The sequence below is a fragment of the Sander vitreus genome, chromosome 7 (genome assembly GCF_031162955.1).
Source record: "Sander vitreus isolate 19-12246 chromosome 7, sanVit1, whole genome shotgun sequence".
Classification (NCBI taxonomy): domain Eukaryota; kingdom Metazoa; phylum Chordata; class Actinopteri; order Perciformes; family Percidae; genus Sander; species Sander vitreus.
Window position 1 is genome coordinate 16,206,565 of NC_135861.1, and position 25,753 is coordinate 16,232,317.

Genomic DNA, 25,753 nt, shown 5'->3' on the forward strand with positions numbered 1-25,753 from the left:
TTAAAAAAAGAAGGGTTTTGAGCACCACAAGCCAAGTGCCATTTAGTTCCATTATATTTGAGAGAAGGCAGACATCTCTATGGCCAATGTCTCCAAAACTGCGCAACTCACACCAAACCAATCTCGCTTAATAAATTGCACTACAGGTAAGAGGAAAATTGATGAATGATTTTGGCGTGAACTTTCCCTTAATATGGGCTGCTGTTCTGAAGCTGAAGCTTACGAGGAGCATTTAAATGCAACATTAGAGTCACATAACAAGCAGTTGATACAAACGTGTACCACTGCCCTCTTGTGGTGGAGTAAGCTAGCTAGCTAACTGTTGGATGTGTTCGTCCTCAGGATGGTGAGAAGCCTTGTGGCTGGCAAGTGAGCAGAGCAGGCAGTGCGTGCTCAGTACACACGCGAACCTGCTGAAGGCCGTTGCAGTCGTGCGTTGTAAATCATGTACATAAGTTACTGATATTATTCGGGAGCACATGAATGGCCAGCCGCACAACTTGGAGCCGTTAAACCGAGCAGCGAGTGTGAATATCTATAAACCAACGGCCAACATCGTCTGAATTTGAGCACGTAGCTACACCAAGTGCTCTCTCTGCCTGTCTCTCACACAGACGGAGGCTCGACGACTCCGGTGGGGATATCCAAGCCGAATACACCGCAGCAAAGCGTAAAAAAATGTAAAGAAGAAAACAAACGGAAACGCGAATTTTTCTAAAGCTTTTTCGTAAATGTATTTTTTTTTTTCAGTGGCTGTACAAATGATAATTTTGTAGACAGAAATCCCAGTGTAAATCTCGTGTAGTAACGTTTATAAAAAGCTTTAGGAATAATAAGAAATCTAGTTATCGGTGAGTTAACGTTAGCTAACGTTAGCTGTCTGGGCAGAGCAGCTCGTTTTTTAAATGAAGATATCGCTGGACTGACGAGCTACGATGTTACATTCGGGTGAGTGATGTTTGTTGTTATTTTAATTTACAATGCAAACGGTATTTTCCGTTATTCAAAGACGGTGCCCCCTAATGAGGCATTGTAATTTTGTTCAGTCAGTCTCAAGCACTAGCTACGAGATTGCTTAATTAGGTATTTATTCTCTCCTATGGCTGCTTATTATTCTGAATTAATTATGCTGTGTAAAAACATTAAAGTCAAGTGCAGACCTGCAGACAGACTAATGTTAAGCCCATCATTTGAATGATTTGCCTGTGCCCGGGGCACTAAGGGCCAGGAGGTACGCAAATTCTTGATTTGTATTGGTGTCTGTCTTCTCTGTCACTATGCTGTGCATTGACTGTACTTTGTGTCTTTCACCGTTTGCATGGCGTTTCTAAAGTCAGCTGAGTTTCCAGATAGCCAATAGCTGCACTTCATGGTGCTTGCACATCCAGGCTTCACTGTGCTGTAGCCTATAAATAACATACGTCGATTGCATTTTGCTTCAGAGCGTGAGTACTGCACGACCACTCGCATCATGTGTTCTTTGCTCGAAGCAATTTTTCACAATATAGGCTATAGGCTATCCTGTCATAAGTACAAGAAATACATAATTATATAACATCAAGAATCCCCTCCTCAACTCACCCTGGATTGATATTTTATTGATATATATGAATACATTGCATCGGCTTGTCCCACTGGGAGTGATAGTGGTGTACTCAAAACATTAGGGAGGATGCTTCCTCTCCCAAAGAAGGCTGAGAGGTGCTAAATACTCAAATCAATTTGCTGATTGCCATTATCCATAGAAGTGCAGAGACCATTTACAGGTGTAAAAGAGGCTCAGTTGATGATGTGAGCTCCAGGAGTAGTAAGCTTACTTTAGTACCATGTAATCCTGATTCATCATTGGCTGATTAAGGAGCCTTTCCCTTACCTGGATTTGAGGAATCCTTTGGCATGGGATGGTTGTGCTCGCTGAGGGGAATGAAAGAGAACAAAAAGGAGGGTTAGATAACACACATTCTCTCTGTCTCTCTCCCTGAGTGAACAGTGCTCTGTGTGTGCTACCTACACCCCACTCTCCCATGCTTGACCTGGATTGGACAAAAGTCCTTGTGTTTTCAGCCTTGAGTTTCCCTAATGGGAAGAAAACAATCACTGTGTGTTTGATTCTAGTGGCCATCATTTAATATTTCTTTAATCAGATTTAAAAATGCTGCTTATAGACAAAAGATGCACAGGGAAGCAACATGTTCTGCACCAACTCCTGCGGTAAGTGAGGAGGAGGAGTCAGTAGTGTTCATTGCATTATCTTTTATTGTACATTTGCACATACATTGTGCTGGATCTAGATGAATACTGCTTTTTTGTGGGTGATTTTTCGGATCTGTTCATTAAGACATTAGCTAGTGGGTTCAAATTGTAGTGTTCCACACATTCACAGTTTGATCCTGGCAGCTTCCTGTTTTTCAATGTGACAGTCAGCTCTTTTAAGGTTTACACCTACCACTTACAGTGATGTAGCCGGGTGTGACAGAAGTCATGCCTGTTAGACATGGCCTCAATGAACAAGCATGGTCTTTTTTTCCCTGCTATTGTGAGTCAACATCTGCGCCGCTGAGTTCAGATGTAGACCTGTGATATTCAGAACAGTTGCTCCTTGACATCAAGCCCATTTGACTTTTGGCCAGCAGCTCTCGGACCTTGTGCTACCTCTGCCTTGTCTCCCCACATCACTCAGACTCCATCTCCTCTTTAAATCTCTGTAAGACTAATGCTGAATTAGAAAAAAAGACTGGGTAGATTCAAGTGTTGCATTAATTATTTGTTGAAAAGTTATTGTTACAGGCAGGTATTGGTTTGGATTTGATCTACACACACAACATGACTAAGGGGTATTTACACTACTCAATCAACTAAAGTCAACACCTTTTTTTTATATTTATCTCCTTTCCTAGTCTTCAGTCAAGTTTATCTGCTGAATGTTTCCTGACTCCCTGTCTGGTATAGCAAAGCTCACTCAGTCTAGTAATCAACAAAAGTATAATATGCAAACTAAATGACTGCAACACATGCTTATGATAATACACTTGGGCTCTCATAACTTTACACCTGACAATACACCTAATGATAATTACAATCAGTTAGAAGTTTGCCATTTAATTTATAATTAGTCATTTAAAGTTGGAAAAGTTGGAAAGTTACATTTTAATTAAAAGAAAAGCATCTAAAATGCAATTTTTTTTGACTTTCTTAAAATTTCAGGAAATTCGTTGCACAGTAGCAAATTAAGATAGCGATAAGACATTCAAGAAGTCATTGTGTCATGGCCAGGTCGACTCAGTGGGTAGAGCAGGTGCACATATACTTGGAGGTTTATACCTCGACGCAGAGGTCCAGGGTTCGAATCCGACCTGTGATGATTTCCTGCATGTCTTCCCCCTCTCTCTCCCCTTTCTCACCTATCTGTCCTGTCAAATGAAGGTGGAAAAGCCCAAAAAAATGATCTTTAAAAAAAGAAATCATTGTGTCCATGGTCGTGGACTTAGAACTAGTGCTGCAACTGACAATTATTTTCATCATCAATTAATGTGCTGATTATTTTCTCACTTAATTGTTTGATGTGACAAATTTCATTAAATAGTGAAAAATCAGGGTGACTTCTTTATTCTTTATTGCTTTTATGGTCCAACCAATGGTCCAAAACATATGCAGTTAACTATCACATAAGACAAAAAAAGGAGCATACTGACTCAAGTCGCAATTCTCTGGACTCGTGTCGTGACTCGTCTTGAACTCAGGTAATTGTGACTTGGACTCGGACTCGAACACTGGGGACTCGAGACTTGACTCGGACTCGACAGTTGGTGACTCAACTACAACGCTGCTAGCTTATCAGCAGGTTTACAGCGATTTAGTCATTCACCCTGCTCTCCCTCGGGCCTTTACACCCAGTCTCACCCTGACACTGAACATACCAACGGAAACTATTCCTATGCTAATGTAATCACCTCATGTTTTTAACCTTTGCCAACCACTAAAAGCATTCTTCCTCTCCTCTCCTCTCCTCTCCAACTATAGCTGCTTTTGTCCGGGCTAAAATTTAGCTATAGTCACTGCTTTCATTCACACAAACATTGGCACATATTTTATCAGGCAAAATCCCCCCCCCAGCCCACTTTTTGTCTGTGCCACCCCCCTCTCTTTATCTCTCTCTCTTGTTCTCTTTCACACACACATTTTTCCCACCCCTTCTACTCGCCGGCCCCTCTCGCTCCATCTCTCCTTCCCTCTCTCTCTCTCTGTTTGAAACTCTGCTGTCCGCCTGCTCCCACCAACTACAATCCCTTCCTGTCCCCCCTCGCCACTTTTATTCACTCTTTTCATCTACTCGTCCCCCTCAATTGCTAAAACGGCGCTGTCTGTGCGCTCACAGACGTACGCACGCTCTCACGCACGCACAGTCCCCTGGCTCTTCCTTTGTCTGCCTGCTTAATTTCCAGTGGCAGTTTGGTTCCAGGGGATTAAAGTGTGTATCCCCATGAAGTAAGGGATGAAAAAAGTGCAGCATGCAGATAGGGTTGCAATGGATTTGTTGTGTGTTTAAAGTTATAGATTATGTAGGAGATTCTGTGTAGTGCACTTTTGTTTGTCTTTGTGAAATTGATAGTGTACAAACGTAAGTCATGTAGGGCCTTTTTCTCTTCTTGTCTCAAAACTTTGAGCACAGAACAAAAAGTTCTAGCGAAAACAAACATTGCCTTCAGCGGATTTTGAGAATAGAATTAGGGCTGTCAAACGATTCATTTTTTTTAATCGCTGAATTTCTATAGTTAATCGCGATTAATCGCATATTTTATCACATGATCAAAATTCTATTATTTTGCATTTCAGAACAGTTTTTAAGTACATATTAACAATCGAAAGCAATTTTTACCAGTGTATCTTGATTGGGAATCAAATGAATGCAAAGAAAGTTACTTTATGAACATAAGATTTGTAATTATTTATTTACTGTAAACAAAAGAAAAATGTGTGAATCTGTCATTATTGCACAATTCCTCCAAGTACCTAACTAAAAAACTAAAAATCCCTATCCTTACTAGGGTCAATATAGTGTTTAGTAATTCCTAAATAATGTTGATTACTCACTGACGTCCAGTGATCACCGGTTAATGAGACAGCGTTTGCAGCACTTTGCAGCTGTTCCAGTTGGGCTGCTTTCTCTGTGTCATACAAGCTGTGTATCCGTGAAAACTACTGTCCCCCTCGACGGCAACGAGACAGGTCAGAACATGCCAACTGTAGTTCGTCTTTAAGACCCGAGTCCTCTATGATGCTGACAGGTCTGCAGTTAGTTGCCACCCGTTTCGCAAGAGCTGTAGTAATTTTTTGGGGATTTGGTTTCATCCACAGGTCGGCAAGTAGCATGCCGGTCAATGCTACAATAAACTGACAACATAAGTTATACGAGTTACAGTTCTCAAGGACACACGGACGCGACAGTACAGTCTCTTTTTCCTTTCTCTCAACTTTTCCGCCGTGTGTCGCGCGTACCCGCTTCGCGGTGTGAACTGTACTACTATGCTTAGCTCGTAGGTGGTAGCTCAAGCTTGACATGCTTCGGTGATATTTTAATTTGGCTTTACACAATGTGCATATGGCTTTCGACTTGTGTACGAGCCGTCCGGGAGTTTTGGAAAATAAAAAGCGCCATTCAGGATTTCATTGCTTCTGTCTTTCTCCATCATGCCTGCAGCCTGCAGCAGCAGGATGTGATACGAGGAAGTGGCAGCTTGATGATAAGTAACGGTGCTGCAAAGGGTCAAAATAGTAGCCTGTTAGGCACGACGCAAAGCCGAGTGAATAGTAAAATAAATTAATAAATGCTGGCATGAGATTAAAAAAAATTAATCGCATTGCGTCGGCCCTTAATTGCATCGCGATTAACGTGCTAACGCTGACAGCCCTAAATAAAATAGAAATCACATCTTTGGCAGTCATACAGCAAAGGGAGGCGTCACAATGATTTTCACTGCACATTTCAGAAATGATGAGGCAGCTGCAGGTGTTCTCCCCATGCAGGAGTCTCAGGGCAGGTAGTGGGCACCACGTCAGATGTTCAGTTCTCATGTCCTTACAGCACTGCTAGAAAAATGAACAGACAATGATTCTGCCATGTGAACTCGATGTTCGGTCATTTTGCTGCCAAAGAGAGATGTCAACGTTTCAGTTGCTACGTTGGTTTTGTTATCTTTAACTTTGGTTTACCACATTTGCCCACATGGGCAGTTGCTTGGTCATTTTCCTGGTGTCAGGAAATTCCTTTCGGCATTCTTTCATTGAAAGGGGACATGCTGTTTGGGTGCGAGAGAGGGTTTGCTGTGTGTGTGTGTGTGTGTGTGTGTGTGTGTGTGTGTGTGTGTGTGTGTGTGTGTGTGTCTTTGTATAAAAGATAGTGTGATGAGAGAGGGACAGAAAGAGAGTGAAACACAAAGTTTGTTCTAGCCTGCTGGTGTGTGTCTGATATCTGTGTGTGTGTGTGTGTCTATGTGTGCTTGTAGACTGGGCGTGTGTGAGAGACAGTGATGAGGTTGAACGTGTTTGATGTACTGTGATAACTCTGTCCGGTATGTGGCTTCCATGGGAACTCCTTGCCCTGGGGACATAAGCTCCTGTTTAAAGGGCAACTTCCCTCTCTTTATTGCCTGTTGTTTTCCCCCCTTTCTGTTCCCCACATCCTGTTGGCCTTTACCTTTTTAGACTGTACACTACAGTATCCACTGGGTTGCCGAAATGAGTATTTGATAAAAAAAAAAAAAAAGAAGATTGTTTGATAATTGATCATTTAATTAATGTTTAATCATTTAATTACACATATGCTGCCCCCATCTTCTGAAGTGTAAGGATTTGCTGCTTTTCTTGTTTAAAAAAATAATTTTAAATTGAATATCACTGGGTTTTAGTAGAGTCCGACTGATATCACAGACACGGAATTTATTGTATTGGTGTATATATTGTCCCATATGTGCCGATATGGATTTTTTTTTACAGACCACGTGCATGATAAAGATCGCTTGGGATGATTTAGAAATGGTCATTATGTAGTGTGCCCAGCAGAGCGTGGCCAGCAATTGACTGATACTAAACATACAGTACTGATGTTTATTGAGTTATTTCTTTTTATGCATTCTTTATTGTTTCAGTGTTCATTTCTAGATGTGGTTGACAATGTAATACATTGTTTGCATAATGTAAAATAATGTTAACAATGATTTAATATAGTTATTTGTTTAAGAGAGCAGCCTTCTAAGTACCTTTTACATAGTCATATTGGGATTGGGAAATCACATACAGTTTAATGTGATAGACAATTAGTATCTTATGGGTCAATGATTTTATAATAAAGTTTGCTGCAGCATGGTATTAGGTGTGGAATGGGTTGCAGGAAGCTACTTGCTTAATTACGGTTTGTCTCTAAGAGCATTGTGTCTCAGGAATGTTGCTGAACTGGAATTCTTGTTCAGGAGCCTCTTAGCAGATGGTCTAATATCAGCCTATTGTGTTTTTAGTTTGACTGACAACTTCTAGCATTGCACGTCAGACTCATTTGCTCTGGGCCTGGAGAGGCAACAGCCATGATGTGATTGTTAAGTGCTGCCTTATAAAAGAGATAAAAGCCGCTGTGAGCCACTAGACGAGCCCCCAGTGGACAAGATGGGCTTTGTTCATTAAAATTAAAGAAAAAAAGTCTAGACTTGCTGCTGTGACTTTAACTGAGCCAGTCTGGCAGTGAAGAACACACTACAGGGGTTGAGATAGACATGTGTGGTCCTTGTGGATAGCTTCATACCTAAGAGTACTGTAACCCAAGCCTTGACCGTGGCCCTTGAAAGTCCCACGTGTTCAGTTGTAAACTAATATGCAAAGTGAGTTAATACCTTGATCCGGACTGCACTTTTTACTTTCCATACACTGCACCATTACTCTCGCAGGACAGACACATTCCTGTGGTGCACCTTTTGTTGTTGGTATGCATTAGCACCCTCTCTTCCTTTTTAATAATCATAAACGGAGATGTTGGGCCTTATTGCATCCGTAATTGCTAGACCAACCCTGTCTCTTAGATATTGGCTCCAGAGTGATTTTAGGCTGTAATTATAAAAATAATAAAAACAGCTCTGATGCAGTCACTGAGACATTATTGGCTGCCAGAGGGGCGAGAAGATATAATACCTAGGATCAGATCAGAAAGATACACACACACACACACACACACCCCTAAACCCAAACTGTGAATGAATAACAGTTTTCAGGGATATTGCCATGTCAGAGGAAACCTGCTGTGTTCGGTTTCCCATAACACTGATGGCTAATTTAAAGCTGTCTATTATCACCCTGCCTGAATAGTTGACTGGGTATGCAGTGAGTAATACTGTTGGCTGATGCCTTTGCTGATGGTAATCACAGTCATAGTTGTGTATATTATGAGCCCTTTGTTGCAGATGTGTGGTAGTCACTCCAGTACAGTTCAACAGTCCCTCTGCATATGAATTATTCACTCAACCAGCCAATAGTTCATCATCCATATTTAATGGTTGGGATCGCATACTACTGCAGCTTTCTGGTGACTAATGGAGTCATTGTACACAACTTAAGTCACAAGACGCTGATAACATGCACTTGATGCTTGATGAAGCCATGTGCAATTCCAGGCTAGCTGGATATTCTTTGAGTAGTTTAAATGTCAAAGTTTAGCCCACAACAAAGCTTTTTTTTGGCAGATTCAATGGTTGCTCTCCTATATGGGTTTTGGGATATTCTTACCATGTACGGGTACAAGCTGGGCTGCCAGAGTTCACTAATGACTTTGAATTAACATTGCCCAATTAATTACCTCAGGTCACTTTGGCAAGTGACTGTGGAAAAAGTGTCTTACCCTGTATCACTGGAAACAATCACACCAATTATGGAAATCTTCAAATCTACTCACATTAGGTTTCCTTGAATGTTTGCAGCATTTTGCTACATTGTGAGCTTAATGGTTTAAAATGCATTAGCAGACGTTTTACAGGCAATCAACACTTCACATTCTCAAGGGAAATACAGTGGCTCTTTGCAAGTATTAGCAGTGGTAGGCATTACAAGAAAGAGTGTTGAATGAGTAGTTGAATGCGTTGAATCTTCTTTTTAGTAAAATGTTCAGCATTTTATATCCAATCCTATCCAGTTCACACATACTTTTACGCAGACTTACTCTGACAGTCAATTTCCTTACTTAAGCTGCTGTGAGGATTTTCTGTAACGTTCTTCTTTGATCTTCTTGGGTCCGTTTCGTCCCTCTAAAGTAAAGGGGACCCTCGGACTTTCCTACTTAAATGTATCTCATCAAATACTAACAGTATCACACTTGTATTCTTCATAAGAGAGTTAAATATGGCAACAACATCACAATAATTCCCTCTCTGGCTGTCTGAATATTAATGCAATGTTTTGTTTTTGTCTTGCAGGTTTTACTTGAAGATATTCACACAACAGTTTGAAAGGAAAACACTGCAGCTTTCCCAGCAGGGTTGAAAAAACTGGTTTAGTGTGTGTTCCTAAGAGCTGGGAGACGTGTGGTTTACTTTCATTAGTACTGCATCTAAGTGGAAATAAAGAGCATGTAGGACATGGTGAGGAGGAAAGTGAGGACAGAAACTATTCTGTGTTCTAACCCTGCTGTGCTACTGTAAATCATCTAATAAAAGGAGACAGGGAGGCAAACAGCGGAGGAAACGTGGGAGAGGGTCACCAGTTTGACCAAAGACGGCCTTCAGTCACCTGCAGCACTGGAAGAACAGCCTGACAGACTAGAAGGGGTGAGTGGGTGACCATAGAAAGAGAGAGAGACGGGGACTGACAGAGGAGCAAAGGTTTGGAGGAGGAGGAGGAGGAGGAGGAGGCGGGGGAGGTCGAGGTGTAGTGGGAAAGGCCGTTCCCCATGGCTACTGACCCAGGAGAGCCCACAGGCACCGAGGACTCCTCTGAGAAACCTGACGGACAGAGGGAGGAGGACACGGAGCAGGAGGGCAGGGCCAACCCACAGAGGGAGAGGACACACAGCACCTCCTCAGACTTCTCCTCCTCCCACACTCAGGAGAGGAAAGCGACAGGAGGAGAGGATGGAGGAGGAGGAGAAGGAGGAGGAAGAGGAGTAGGGGAAGCCAGCCAGGAGGGTAAGGAGAACCCAGTCAGACCGATTTCCTTCTCCACGCCCTGCTTACTAGTCGATACTGGCCAGAAACGACTGAGGAGGGAGAAGCGCTTCTTCAGGAAGAGTGTGGAGATTTGTGAGGAGGACAATGAGGTGGAGGTGCTCCCAGAGGCGCCTCACAGTGCCCCCCACCTGGAGCTGCGCTCAGACTCAGTCTTCACCAGCACTGCCCAGCAGCAAGGGACTGCTTCATCCTGTGCTGCCATGGGCCATGATCCATCCTTCCCCAGCTCCAGTCAGGAGCCGGGCAAGGAGGTACCTTCCTCCGCACCCACCCAAAGGGGGAAGGAGAGGGACCGTGAGCAGGAGGAGGAGGCGGAGATGAAGGCTGTGGCCACCTCTCCTGGAGGCAGGTTCCTTAAGTTTGACATCGAATTGGGTAGAGGAGCCTTCAAGACTGTGTATAAAGGCTTGGACACAGAGACTTGGGTGGAGGTGGCTTGGTGTGAACTTCAGGTAAGACAAACTGTTATCCTTTCTTTTCACACCATGATGCCAAATATTCAAAATGTATAATGAAGAATTCTGTATTAGCAGGCACAATTAGCTGCAAGATAAAATAACCAGTGCACTTAAAGAATCCAGAATGTGTACACAGCCCTAAATAGAAATATTTTATATTGACAAATAATAATTCCAATAAGGTCGCTTTAGAGAACTTTCCGTCCAATTTTGTTCTTTTGAAGTGAATAGTATTAGATTTTTCACAGAGCTCTTTCCTCCTGAAATCTGGAAATCTCAACACGTTGTCTGCTTGATATTCATACTGCGAGACTGCAGTTCAGTGAAGACCAGGGTGAAAAGGAGGAGCATCACTTGTAGTTAAGTGACAACACACAGTGAAAGTAGATACTTTGCCTTTTCTGGGACTGTGATGAATAATATAATCATGGGCTGTCAGCGCTTCTTCTTGTTGTGATAGGGTATCCTTTTAGAAGCGGCATTTTCTTCATTAGCCTGAATTACACTAATTCAGTCATGACACTTATATATATTATATTATATAATATTAATTTTAGGGATTGCGTTAAAGTGCTCATATTATGCTTTTTGGCTTTTTCCCTTTCCTTTATTGTGTTATATATCTTTTTTTGTGCATGTTATAGGTTTACAAAGTGAAAAAGCCCAAAAGTCCACCCCAAAGGGAGTTACCGTCTTCCAAAGAAAAGACTGTTCACAAACTGCTCCAAACAGCTCTATTGTAGTCCAGCCTTTACTTCTGTGACAAACGTGCGTCACTTTGTAACACGTTATAATGCTCGCCTAGCTGCTAGCGTGGCACTCCCTCATACTCTGCTTCTGACTGGCTAGTAGTCCTTACCTAGCACCGGCACATGTGCGACTCCCATCAAAGATGTAACAGAAGTGCGATGCCTCACTCTGTAGCTAAAACAGAGAGCTCAACACACAGGGTGAAAAGAAGAGCTGCAGCAATGTGCAGTACAACAAAAAGATGGTGTTTTTTGAAAATGAAACCACACAAACATATTCTGGTACAACCTCTAAATACAATTATGAACCTGAAAATGAGCATAATATGAGCACTTTAATGTGTTTTAGGTTTAGTGCTTCAAATCAGGCAAGGGACTCCTCACAGCTCTTGAGAAAAAGCATCTTGAGAGGTCAAGAAGGTGTATGTTCACTCTGCCTCGTTACATACTGGAAATTGCTTTTGGAAGAAGCTAATTGTGTCACTAATCAAGCAGTCAGCATGAATCACAAGTTTTAAAGTGAGAAGGTATGTTCTTATTAGAAAGTGTATAGTCAAAATGGTGTGGCTAATTAGGCTAGTTTTAGCATGCCCGGGTATAGCTGAGGCTACAGTACACATGTCACAGCCTACTCTTGTATTGTATTATATAATGAGGTCTGAAATGGAAATAGTCATCGTGTGAATGGGAAGTTCTGAATGGGGTGCATTTTGTGAACACAGAGCAAATAGGAACATTGTAGCAAATGTACCACAAACATTACTGTAAGAAACCCTTTGTCATGCATTGGCATTGTAGTGGGAGGAAAATAATGATATGATAAATGTCTTATACCAGAGCACTGTTAAAGTCTTTACTGTAGCCAACCGGATTTATCATGCAGAGAAGTGATGGAAAACATTGTTAGATGGTGTGAATTCAACATGTGGTGGGAGACAGACATGTGGAGGAGAGAAGAAATGCATCCCTCTGACTCTTGGTCCCACAATAGAGAGCAGTGTTATGGTAAGCCATCTGATTTGACTGCTGGCTTTGTGTGAGAAAAGTCAGTCATGTGTTTGGTTTGGAGCTAATTCCAAAACAAGAGCCTTGACTAATCCTTGAGATCAAGGTCTGTCTGTTGGACTGACAAGGAGCAGGCATGCTCCCATCACCTTTTCTGGTTTTACTCTAGTGAATTAGCTTCATATCAGCAGTTGGCCTCTGCGGCTTGATATATCATACTGCCATAGCTCCTGTTAAGTCCTACTTAAATACTTGATGTCATTTTTTTCTAAGGGATCTGCCCAGCTTGCAAAGGTAGCCTATTTCACCTTGAATGATAATATTATCATAAATATATTTTGCCACCAGACAGCTAGGGCATTCTTTCATGACACCAGCAAAGACACCACACTATATTTTGCCTTGGCTCAGGAGTATGAGCACTTTTTCTTTTTTTTAAATTCAGAGTACGCTTAAGCTGATTTACCCACCCATATTGATTTGCATTGGGTCAAAGTAAATCTCATGGAGAAAAGCAACTTACTTTTACTGGTTGTCTGTTTACAAAGTATAAGGACATTATTACTAATAATGACAAATAATTACTGAGACAATTAGAATTACTCTATGCATATTAGGGGTGTGCAAAAAAATGTATTCACATTCAAATCGCGATTCAAGCTCTACCGATTCAAAATCGTTTCATAGAATTCCAAAAATCTATTCATATTTTTTATTTTACTGTCTAATTTAAATTTATATTATAAACAGATAGGAAGACAGCCTTTTAGAGAAAAACAGACTGAGATTCAGACAGACACAGAGCAACAGCAAGGTGAATAAGGCAGAGTGTGAGAAAGAGAAGAGACACAGGAGGAGAGAGAGAGAGAGAGGATTACCATGGCATGCCTCCCAGAGAGCAGTTGTGTAGCTAATGCTTAGTTACCACATGCAGGGACACGCACGCACGCACGCACACACACACACACACACACACACACACACAGAGGACACCGTGGCCTGGTCACACAGCTGATCCAGTGCAACATTTTAGTCACTTAGGCGAGGTCACATCTATCCTATTTACCTCACCTTACCAAAGCTTGCATTTAGCATTAGAGTGGACAATAGTGATCAGAATAGTAATGATTAGATATGATTGGCTTGCTGTGTTAATAATGTCAGACTTGATGTAAACATTAATTTGTGCTGCTGGTTACAAAGATGAGCAATCTTCAATAACACAGTACAGTGTGGATGATTAAGGATGATAATGAACAACAACATTATTGTCTATATTTGTATCTAAATGTGTTCATTGTGATAAAAGACAAACAATTATATGGTTTGGTTCGGTTCCGAAACTGATATCGGATATCGGGCCAAATACTAAAATAGCTGAATCGGGTATCGCTGACAATGAGACAGATCTACTCAATTCAATTCTGTTTTTATACTATATACATTATATACTGTAATTTGAATTCCTTTGTAAGTTTTGACTAATTTGTTGCTGCAATTAAAAGTTTTACACTTCAATTGTAATTCGGATATTTTACCAAGTTGCTGGTGCACAATTTATTATTTTAATAATAGGCCTATATATCTATGTATTTATTTGTTACATTTTGTTTTAAAAAGTTAGAAAAACTATGTTTAAGTCAAGCCTGATGTTGCGTTACACATACAAGAATGATCTCAGTCACTTCCACACAGTGAGGTGTCATGACCTGGCTCAAAGATATGACTAAATGAGGAGAACACACGTTTGCTCGATTAAATCAAATTTTATAAAATAAACAAAGTTAAACGTGCTATCAGTTTATCAGTAATGTGTGTAGTGTATGGATGTGTGAAGGTGTAGCAATGTTAGAATGCAAAAGAAACTCAACCAAAGTCCAAACAAACCAAGCAACCTTGAGGAGGGAGAGAGAGAGTGACTGCCCAGGCACTCCTATTTATAGACATGTGAGCAATCAGTTGATCCAGGTGTCAATCATCAGTCCTTATAAGCCAATCCCAGCAACCAAAGGGATGTTATAGGTCTTGAGGCCTAGGAGCCGTCACAGAGGGATACAGCTAATTAATTAAACACTGGTATCAGATCGGTATCGGGCCTGGATCGGGACTGGATCGGGACTGGAAAAAGTCAGATTTTGCATCCCTAGTTTGGTTTTAAGTCTACAAGTTGGCTCAAATCTTCAGACAAGAGTCAATTTCAATTAAAATCTAAGGTCCCAGTAATCAAAAAACATGCACAGAAGAACGTATCATAATGTATAAACAGTCTGTTCAATGTTACCAATTTGAGGGCACTGGATGGGATAGGATGATAAACAGCCTGTACATGATGAGACAAAGCACTATTTAATGCCATCTCCACTATCCTGTGAGACTGCAGCCTGATAGCACCTAGCTTCTCATCTCCTGTGTCCACAAAGAGAGGGAAGCCAGGGGATTATCTGTCCAAATGCAGTTTGAAAGAGTGTGTAATTAAAGTTCACAGTGCGGACACCATCTCTCTTCTTTCCTTTCTCTTTCCCTGGGAATTCCACGCCTAAGATGGCAGAACTATATATTTCCCTTGCTACTGCCTCCGTCGTATATATATCGCCGTTGTTCACCCTCATTGGGTGTTTTTGTATGTCTTGTACCAACATGTAACATTTCTTTGTGCAAGCTGTTGCTCTCTGTCTGTCTGTGGCAACAGATGCCACTGTATGTGTCTGCCTGTCACCCTCTCTTTCTCTTCCTCTCTCACCCTCCCTCCCTCCTTCTCTCCCTCCATCACTTTTTGTCTGTGTGAGTGAGCATGCAGAGTGATCCAGGGAGTTAATTACAGTGGGTGCCTGTAAGGCTGGAACAAAAACCCTGCACAGACAGCATAACTCGGGCGGCAGAAACCAGACTGGTTCAACCCAGTCGTCCCATACTGGTCCAGCTCAGCTCAGCTCAGCCACACTCACAGGGCTACAAACACAAGAGCAGCAGTCAAGTCTACAGTACTGAAGCTTGCCATGATGATGATTACCACCATAAATATTTGATTTAACGTGTATTGTCATGGAGCCTTTTGGATTTATGTCTGCAGATAAATGCCAGCTTATAAGGTTGCCTGCTACAATCGGCGTGCCATGTTTCTTAGTAAAAAGGCTCATCCTTATTAAGGCCATTAGAGCACTTGGAAACGGTTAAGGATTATATCAACGTTAGAGTTCAGTGTGCAGCCCTTATGAAACAAAGTCTAGACCCCTTGTTCACCTATATACAGTTGAGACCCCAGTTTGGCGATTACACAGTGATAATTGATGTAGTTTCTGGTCATAATTCTTTGGCTCAGTGTAACAAATAGCAGCAGCAAAAGGGAGTAGTTGGAGATAAGCTTGGTTGTTTCCGATTAAAAGACTACTTGGGTTAAACCAGGTAAAGCATAGACAGACTATTGATGGGTGACTAAAATTAGGAGAGGTGGGATTAAATGGACCACAGCTGAACTCCATAGACCCAAATGGAATCAATTCAACCAAACTCACCAGATGCATGCTCAACTAGGGCACATGCAAGTGTCCCGCAGGCTGAATCCACATTACCTAAGCGACAATAAAGATTCAATTGCTATTGAATGTTTAAAAAATTACCACATAACACTGGCATTAACTGTATGACCTAAGTCAATACATCTGAAGCACTTATGATCAAATTATTATGACGTGATTATTATCTAAGGCATATGCCACACAAGGGAAGAACTCTGAGTCAGATTTTAAGATTAATTTATAAGTAAGCATTGATGTCCATTAATAAACTGTTGCACACCTTTTTATATAAGGAGCTGAATTGAGTACATATACTGTAGATGAAGACCTCCTGTTAAAAAGTGGTCACCTAAAAAGAAATGACTAGTGCAGTGCATTGGCTAAAGGCATCTATTAAGGTTAGTGAACTTGGTCCACTGGCCTCGGGTTCTAATCTGGCGTGTGGGCCTGCCCTTTTCCAGCAGTCTATCTTGGTAGTCTGAGCTGTTGTAGTTTACAGTAATCCAATCCTTTCCACCCGCCACCTTGATTTTTGACATGCTTATTCCCACACTGCAGGGCCACACACACCACATACACCCTCATAAATGTACAAATATCTAGATACAGCAAAACTAATGCTCTCCTATGTGTTGATCGTGCCCTAAACCAGCTCCTATTTATCCCACCGTAGCTGAGGCACACTCCTCCTTCAGACGAGAATGTAACCAGGGAAGCCAGTTAATCTTCAGTCTGTACGATATGATACTCATGCAGTTTTTGCCAAAATAGATGTTTTAGGGCTCACATGCTTTGGCATTCATGACCCCAGCCTCTTACCACCTACCCAGTGTGCCTTGTAAGCCATATCCTGTCTATTTCCCTCTGTGTTTTATGAGGCTACTTAACCTACAGTTTGACTTTCTGCTCTACCACATGTCTGAGCTAAAAAAATCTCATGGTGCATAACCAGGTCTTACTCCGTTTACCCTGCCACGGAGGTGCCATGTGACAACAATATTACATGACTAAACTGACCATGCAGGTGTGGACAAAATAACAGAAACACCCAAAATATAATCTTATTAATTACGATTACCCTGTAGTAAATACTAGAGTACATTTCTGAAACTTCTATTGTTCTATATTTGTTGAGAGACTGTATCGAAGGGGTGTTCCTGTATTGTAAGGGTTTCCTGATTTTGTAAAGTGATCGTGCTAGTTTGTCCACTAACTGTGGCCAAAATAAGAGCAGAAACAGAAATCAATACAGCAATACAACAAACTACAGCAAGAAACTGCCATAGAGCTGAATCAACATGACACAATCTCAAAATAAATTGAACATCATAATCTTCTTGGATTGCATCATATTTTCTGATGTTCTTGTTTATTTCAGAATCAATAACATGTTAGCCATGAAAAACCTTGTGCAGGCTACCTTTTTAAGTTTCTTGGACTATGGTGATTTTGTCTTCGTCTATTCTGCCTATGGTACACTCCACCTTTTAGATTCTGTGTACCACAGATGAGTACGATGGTTCCCGTACTCATCATTGTACACTTTTTAGGATTTAGTAGACTGATCGTCACTAAGTCTACATAGACAACTTCATTTGTATATTTTTGTAAACAAGGCCATGCTGGGTAAACTCCCCTCATATGTAATCTCCGGACGGAGACCTCCAGCAGTCTTCAGCTTTGTTCCACCAGGTGGATTCCTTACCATGTTTCGAGGGTTTGCATCCTTAATAATAATAATTTATAATAATGATTGATTAGTGATTCTTATTGTGATGATTACTATGTGCCTAAAGCTACAGTATTCATACAGTTGCAGAAATGGAGAACAACCAGGCTGATTTAGAGGAAGAAAGACATGACTAGTCACCATAGGGCAGTGTCATGGAAACCTGAGCTGTCCTTTCTCTCCCTTACTTTCTGCCTACTTGTTTCTCTATTGCTTCCCCATTTCCATTTATCTGAGGCCTCCTATCAGCAGTAATTGTATTTGGGTGTGTTTAGCAGTTTTGGCAATGGAAATAGAATTGTGACATATTAATGAAACACTTGAACACTTTTTTTCTAGAGATGTTTTTGATATTGTGCCTCTCTTTGGGTGCGTGTGGGTGGATGGCTAAGGGAATGGGAAGTAGGTTTGTATGAGTGTCTAGACACAATCTCACCAACTGAACTCTCTGTGACCTCTGCTGACTGTCTGATGCCACACTCAGTGGGAGACATGATAGATGCTGAGGAGGCAACGGACAGGGACACACAGGCAAGCACTCTGTCTCTCACTGTGCCACACAGTTAGGCAGAGTTATGCTCTGACTGAGGAGTGAGACAGAGGCACCCAAACGCAGGTAGTTCTCACTGACAAAATCGACGTAGGGACAGAGAAACTGCATTATATGAAAATCTGTTTATTTGCATCCAATCATTTGCAGTACACGATCTCCCTTTGGGGGGAGCTTTGTGTAAAGCAAAAAGCTCAACATCAATGGAATCGATCAGTGGAAAAGCCAATGTTATGATGACTTCCATTTATAGTTAGGTCTGTTTGTGACCCGACAATAGCTGCCATCCGACTCCGTCGCTGATATCAAGTCAGACACACTGTTGTGTTTTTTCTTATATTTTTCTTTTACATAAATGGTTAAAGGTTGCTTGTTGTTAAAAACAAACATGTGGCAATGAACTTTTTAAGTGTGCTTTCTATTAAAACTTTTCAGTACCATCGAAAACAAAAAGCCCTCACAGGTTACAAGGTCAACAAAGGTCAAAAGACCACAGACCTGAAATGCTTTGTTGTTATTTGTACACATGGAGACAACGGTAGTTGCTTGTGATGAGTCTAAAAATACACATTGACTTAGTGGGGACAGGATCTTCTCCACTGTAAAATGCTTTGATTGTGAACATTGTGTTTGATTATTCAAGACAGCATGTTTCCATCTCACTAACATTGCAAAAATCCGACCCATCTTATTATTTTGTGATGTTGAAACTGTAATCCATGTATTTGTGTCTTCCCGACTTCTACGGCAATGTCCTTTTTTCTGGTCTTCCAAATTGTGCCAGTAGAGGCCTTCAAGTTGCTCAGAACACTGCAGTCAGAATCCTGACAAAAACTCGAAAATATGATCACACAACACCTGTTCTGGCCTCTCTTCACTGGCTCCCAGTGCAAGCTAGAGCTAATGTAAGGTTCTTCTTTTAACGTATAAGGCCCTGCATGGACTGGCACCACCTTATTTATCTGAGCTTATTACACCATATACACCGGAACAGTCTCTCCGCTCCCTTGATGCTAGTGTCCTGGTCATTCCCCTAGTAAACAAAAAAATCAGTCGGTTATAGAGCATTCTCCTACCGTGCCCCTCATCTTTGGAATGGCCTCCCACTACATGTTAAAGAAGCTCACTCAGTTGACATTTTTAAATCTAGATTGAAAACCCACCCCTACTCATTTTACTACAGCCAACCATAACACACCATTCTTTCTGCGTCCTTCACAAACTAACCTTTTTCACTTATTCTCTTATGTTGCTGGTTTTATATTGTTTATTATTACTGCTTTAATGCTGTTAAATTTTTTTGTTGCTGTCTGTTATTTCCTTGTTCCTTTAATTGTAAAGTGCACTGACACAGTGTTTAATGGTGATTTAACACTTTAAATAAAGATTGATTGATTCAATATTATCACTATCATTATTATCACTTGAATATTCATAATTTTGTATTGACTTGATAATATATATGTGGAGTAAATACTTTTTTTTGTCTGAATACAGCAGATTAAATGAATTAATGAGAACAGAACAATGAGAACATTCTTCTGAAAACAGAAGAATACATAAGAATACACAATAAATACAAGATATTCATTACATTCTTTTTTCTAGTGTTTAGGGATAAGTCAATGACTGTGTCATGTTCCTGTGGGACCTGCCCATGCCAGTGAATTAAATTTTTGCATCGTCCATTCTGGCCGCCATACTAGGGATGTTTGGCAGATGCAGTAGAAATGTGTTTTATTAAGCCAAGGCTTGGGTGTTGTCGCACCACTGCTACAACTCTGTATTGCTTGCACCATCTAGTGGCAGTAGGTGGTAGTGCACAGCCTCATGATGTTTTGTGGTATGGACAGAATCGCGTGGCAGCATTCTTGTACAGCTTATGGACATAAATGAAGCACTGTTTATAGTAATAGAATTGCCCGCCAGTGTATAGGAAACAATGTCTGTAAAGCTCTGTGGAAGCAAATGTTCACATTCATGCCATATCATTTGGTGTGTATCTCTCACTTCAGGATCGCAAGCTGACCAAGGCGGAGCAGCAACGCTTCAAGGAGGAGGCAGAGATGCTGAAGGGGCTCCAGCATCCCAACATCGTCCGCTTCTATGATTCCTGGGAGTCTGTGCTCCGCGGCAAGAAGTGCATTGTCCTGGTCACTGAACTCATGACTTCAGGAACACTTAAAACGTAAGCACAACTTCCAAATATCTAATATTCTTCACTTAATGACAGCTCACTATTATTGTGTCATTTAGTTTTGTCGTTTTTTCATTTGCATAAAAAATAATCTTTTAGCCAAAGTCTCTGATTAGCATAAAATTATAAAATCCTCTAATTATTAAATGTCATCCACAAGTGTATAGTATAGTAATAATGCACTAAAATTACCAAAAGAAACAAAGCTGATATACAGTATACATCATCATTTACATGTCTTTGAAAGGTCTAGAAAATGTAAAATAGGTTCTCTGACTGATGCCATCTGTAACGGTGTTCATTTTAACTACAGTGCAAACCAATAGCTGTAAGCCTGCCTTCATTGTAAGCAAATATCAACAAATGGCTTAATTGTTAAGTAAATATTTGGCATTGCTGCTCAGTCTAAAAAAATAACATTTTCTTTTCATTTTAGTAAGTTGTACTTTACATATTTCGAAGAACCAACTTTTTTTAATTTTTTTTTTGTCAACCTTTATTTTACCAGGAAATAATCCCATTGAGATTCAGAATCTCTTTTTCAATGGAGTCCTGGCCAAGACAGCAGTATAATAGTTCCATATTTAAAATATACAGTAAAAACAGACAAAAGACAGTTGGCAATTTAACATCATCTCAGCATAATCACCAGCAGTGCCCAGTAACAGCACATGTGCATTTAGTACTCAAATAGTCCATTATCCTAATTTTTTAAACTGTGTCATTGTTGGTAGGTAGTCTAATTTAAGATGATTCTACAATTTATACCAGGATGAGGGTGCAAAAACTTTAAAGGAACTTTCACCGAAGACAGTTTGTGTTCGGGGAATGTCATACATGATTGGCCCATATGATCAAAGATTACATTTCCTGGTAGTGACTTTAGGAGTCAGGAGAGAACATATGTATGTTTACACAGTATGGCCTTAAAAAGAAATATATACCAATGATCCAACCTGCAATTGTGCAAAGAAGGCCAACCAACACTCTCATACAAGCTACAGTGATGAGTATGAAAACTAGAATTAGTTACAAATCTTAGTGCTGCATGGTATACTGAGTCCAGCATTTTCAGAGAAGATTGATTTGCATGCATGTATAAAATATCACCATAATCCAGCATTGACAGAAATGACAGAAGTGTTTTTGTCGCGCTAAAAGAGAAACAGCCTTTGTTTCTATAATAGAAACCCAACTTTACTCTAAGTTGTTTTGTTAGAGAGACTATATGCTGCTTGAAGGACAAACTTTCTTCTAAGAAGAAACCAAGATATTTATAGACTGATACTCGTTCAATTACTTTCTCATCTAGTGTAACAATCTGATAAGCATCGTCTGTGTTCCTCGATTTATAGAAGCACATCATTTTAGTTTTGTCAGAGTTTAGTACAAGTCTCAAGTTATGGAGATTCTTCTGAATAATGTTAAAAGCAGATTGCATGTCTTCTGAGGCCCTTGTTAAGGATGAGGCAGAACACTACAAAATGGTGTCATCTGCATAAAAATGACACTTTGCTTTTGTTACATTCTGATACAAGTCATTTATATAAATAGTAAATAAAATGGGATCCAGAATGGACCCCTGGGGACACCATTTTGTATAAGTAATGAGTTTGAGGACACACCATCAACCTGAACACTTTGTGTTCGGCCACTCAAGTAGTTGCCAAACCATTTGACAGCTTTTGATGACATTCCAATATCCACCAATCTCTGAGACAGGACAGAGTGGTCAACTGTGTCAAATGCCTTTGACAGATCTAAAAACAGCGCAGCACAATATTCTTTAGAATCAGTAGCACTTATTAAATCTTTTAACACTTTCATAGTGGCAGTGACAGTGCTGTGTTTTTTTACGAAAACCCGACTGCAAATCATTTAAAATGTTTTTTGTTGCTAAATAATCTTTCAACTGGTCACTTATGAGCCTTTCTAAAACCTTGGCTAAAACAGATAGCTTAGATATTGGCCTAATTATTATTTGGATTTGATCGGTCACCACCCTTTAATAAAGGAGTGACATATGCTGACTTCCATACACTAGGTATTAATCCAGTTTCAATAGTCAGGTTGAAAATGTGTGTCAAGGGTTCTGCAATATGTTCAGCAGCAATATTTAAAAAGTATGTATCCAACCCATCAGGACCAGAGGATTTCTTAGTGTTTAACCTTATAAGAGCATCATATACCTCCTGTGTTGCAATAGGAACAAGATCAAAATCAAAGTTACATTTTCCCTAGACAATGAGTAATCCTCTTATCTCATCTGTTGTTGTGTTGCATGCTCAAACAACAACCCAGAAGATATAAAGTGCTGGTTTAGGGAATCTAGCATATTTTTCTTGTCTGTAATAATTTTATCATTCAACTTCAATGCATTTGGCAGCACAGTATCCCTTAATTAACTTAATATTAATGAACATAATAATAATAATTTACTTTATCGTTATGGGACAGAAAATGCATCTAATCAATCTAAATTCATTATATACAATATAATATTCAGAGTGATTCAAGTGAAGTTGCATGCCCCATTATCATGATGCATTGCAATTTTATGGTATTGATGATACTGTTTTGTCTCTCATTGGGATCATATAGCTGTCTATCAGTGGCTGATTACCGAATTTTTTGAGTTTGACTACTCAACATCTTGTTTTGTCTTTCTCTGCACAGTTACCTGAAGCGCTTTAAGGTGATGAAACCCAAGGTCTTGAGGAGCTGGTGTCGGCAAATCCTGAAGGGGCTTCACTTCCTTCACACCAGGACTCCTCCAATAGTCCATCGGGACCTGAAGTGTGACAACATCTTCATAACAGGCCCCACAGGCTCGGTCAAGATAGGTGACTTGGGACTGGCCACTCTTATGCGGACCTCCTTTGCCAAGAGTGTCATAGGTAGGCTTCATAAGTAGATCAACTACTTCCAAGAACAATGCCAGGCATGTAGTAGCTACATCAGCAAACTGAGCAAACTTAAAATATACTTTCTCTGCATTCAGCACTGGTCAGACTTTTACAGAGGATATCAGCTGCCTGGAGGTATAGATTTTTATTGACACAGTCACTTTAAAATCCATGTGCTCCACACTTAATGTAAACAGAGACCACTGATGAGATGTTGGCTCTGTGTGCCAACTTGATCAATGCACTGAGTACCATTTAGCTCAATAAAGTTTAACTCAGGAAGCAAGAGCAATCGCCAGGAAGATTGTTATCAGAGTTTCCCTTCGTTCATTGACTTTGGGGCACTAGTGCTCTGCAGACATTGTTATGTGACAGTAAATACAGATATTAAACCCTGTTAGCCATGAAATAGTATTTAGCTGTTCTGCTTGTAATTGACTGCGAACCACCATCTGGTCTTAACAGGAACCCCGGAGTTTATGGCTCCAGAGATGTATGAGGAGCACTATGATGAGTCTGTCGATGTCTACGCCTTCGGGATGTGCATGCTGGAGATGGCCACTTCAGAATACCCCTACTCTGAGTGCCAAAATGCTGCTCAGATCTATCGCAAAGTCACAAGTGTGAGTCTCTTTGACTGCATATAAACTCAGCACATTTGAGGTGATGACGTGTAATTTTAATTCTTTAGTAGTCTATTTAAATGTGACCCCAACTAAATGTCTTCAATGATTATATACAGTATCCCAGAACCTAATGCTATAATTTTCCGTTTCCAATATTTCTACAGGGTATAAAGCCAGCCAGCTTTGATAAAGTGAATGATCCAGAGATCAAAGAGATCATTGAATGCTGCATTCGTCAGAACAAGAGCCAGAGGTAAGCAGGTTTTACTTTCATAACATGACATACTACACTGTCTCATGCAGAATTCCTGATCAGGGTTATAAAACAAGCTGGTGCCGGTTTCACCATCCCTGGTCTTTTTGTTGTCTCTCCCTTGATAGACTCTCCATCCGAGACCTGCTGAACCATGCATTCTTTGGGGAGGACACAGGGGTCCGGGTGGAGCTGGCAGAGGAGGACACAGGCACCCAGGAATGTCTGGCTCTCCGGATTTGGGTTGAAGATCCCAAGAAGCTAAAGGGGAAGCACAAAGACAACGAAGCCATCGAGTTCAGCTATGACCTGGAGAATGATAGCGCTGAGGAAGTGGCTCTAGAGATGGTGAGACAGAAACAATTCATGCCTGACAAACGGTTCATTGGAGGGTCCGGTGTAGGATAGGGTAGACTGGGAAAAGGCTTTGATGCTTCAAAGCTTGCAGGAAGTTCAGGTGGGGAAAATACTTCAGCTCATATATCAGTCATTTCAAGGTACCTCCTTCTGACCTAAATTTCCCTCAGCCTACTTCTTGTCATTAATAACTCTCTCTCTCTCTCTCTCTCTCTCTCTCTCTCTCTCTCTCTCTCTCTCTCTCTCTCTCTCTCTCTCTCTCTCAGGTAAAGTCAGGATTCTTCCATGAGAGTGATGCCAAGGTGGTGGGAAAATCCATCCGGGACCGAGTAAATCTGATCAAAAAGTCACGGGAGCGTCGACAGCAGCAGCTCCTCCAGCAGCAGCAGGGCTTTGAAGAAAGAAGAGACTCCACTCTCACCTCCTACACCTTATCTCATCCATCCTGCCCATCCTCACTGGGGCCAGGGGCAGCTGGACAGACAGGAGGAGGAGGAGGGAAGGAGTCTGAAGAGCCTGAGGTGGACCAGCATGTCCGACAGCAACACATTTTCAGTGGGACAAACCTTAGTTTGCCAGGTAAAATATGTACTTCATACGCCAATAGTTTATTAGAGAGGTACGCAATGAGTTAATTCGTTTTTACATTTCTTCTCCTTTTTAAAAATTGTCTTTAATTCAGAAGGTGAGAGCATTGGGTCTGCCAGCTGTGAATCCTATGCAAGTGGACAGAGCCAGGCGTACTCTCAGCAAGGGCAATCGTACACCCACTCCCAGACTGCTCTCCCCCCTATAGCATCTGTACGTCTATACGTTGTTTCCTTCTCGTTTATAAATCACACCAAACTGATTAATGAAATCATTGTATTGATAAATCACATTGTTCCTTAACTGTTTTCTTGCATTACAGAGCACTGGCACATTGGCTCATCATCAAATGCTCCCAATTGGTGAGAGTGGAAGTGTTCCAAATGTGCCTATTGGTCATAGTTTTAGTATGTCCAGCATGTCCGTAGGCCAAAGTGGAGGGGGACCTGTTGGTCAGACATTTCTTCAGCCCATTACCATGGTTCCACAGGTATCACCAAGTCTCCCTCAACAATATTTTCAGGTGAAAATGGTGATGATACTAATTAATATTAAAATGAAAGCCATATTTACACTGTGGCTACAACATTTAACATTATTGTTAATGTAAGTAAAGCTATA

At 40.9% G+C, this 25,753-nt stretch overlaps 1 protein-coding gene across 9 annotated transcripts in view; it reads left to right on the plus strand.

The window, feature by feature from the left end:
- Nucleotides 1–355: 355 nt before the first annotated feature.
- The window catches only part of wnk3 (WNK lysine deficient protein kinase 3), a 40,325-nt gene continuing 14,927 nt past the window's right edge, over nt 356–25,753 (plus strand). For 7 of the 9 annotated variants that reach the window (XR_013502256.1, XM_078254944.1, XM_078254950.1 and 4 more), the window contains exons 1-10: nt 356–948; nt 9,450–10,651; nt 20,221–20,393; nt 23,079–23,299; nt 23,774–23,931; nt 24,099–24,187; nt 24,316–24,535; nt 24,811–25,123; nt 25,227–25,345; nt 25,455–25,655. Coding sequence is in view for 8 of the 9 variants with exons in the window: in XM_078254944.1 (XP_078111070.1) it covers nt 9,923–10,651; nt 20,221–20,393; nt 23,079–23,299; nt 23,774–23,931; nt 24,099–24,187; nt 24,316–24,535; nt 24,811–25,123; nt 25,227–25,345; nt 25,455–25,655 (2,223 nt within the window). In the remaining variant the exon portion in view is untranslated. The remainder of the gene's footprint in view (nt 949–9,449; nt 10,652–20,220; nt 20,394–23,078; nt 23,300–23,773; nt 23,932–24,098; nt 24,188–24,315; nt 24,536–24,810; nt 25,124–25,226; nt 25,346–25,454; nt 25,656–25,753) is intronic. The other 2 variants (XM_078254952.1, XM_078254946.1) reach the window with 2 other exon arrangements.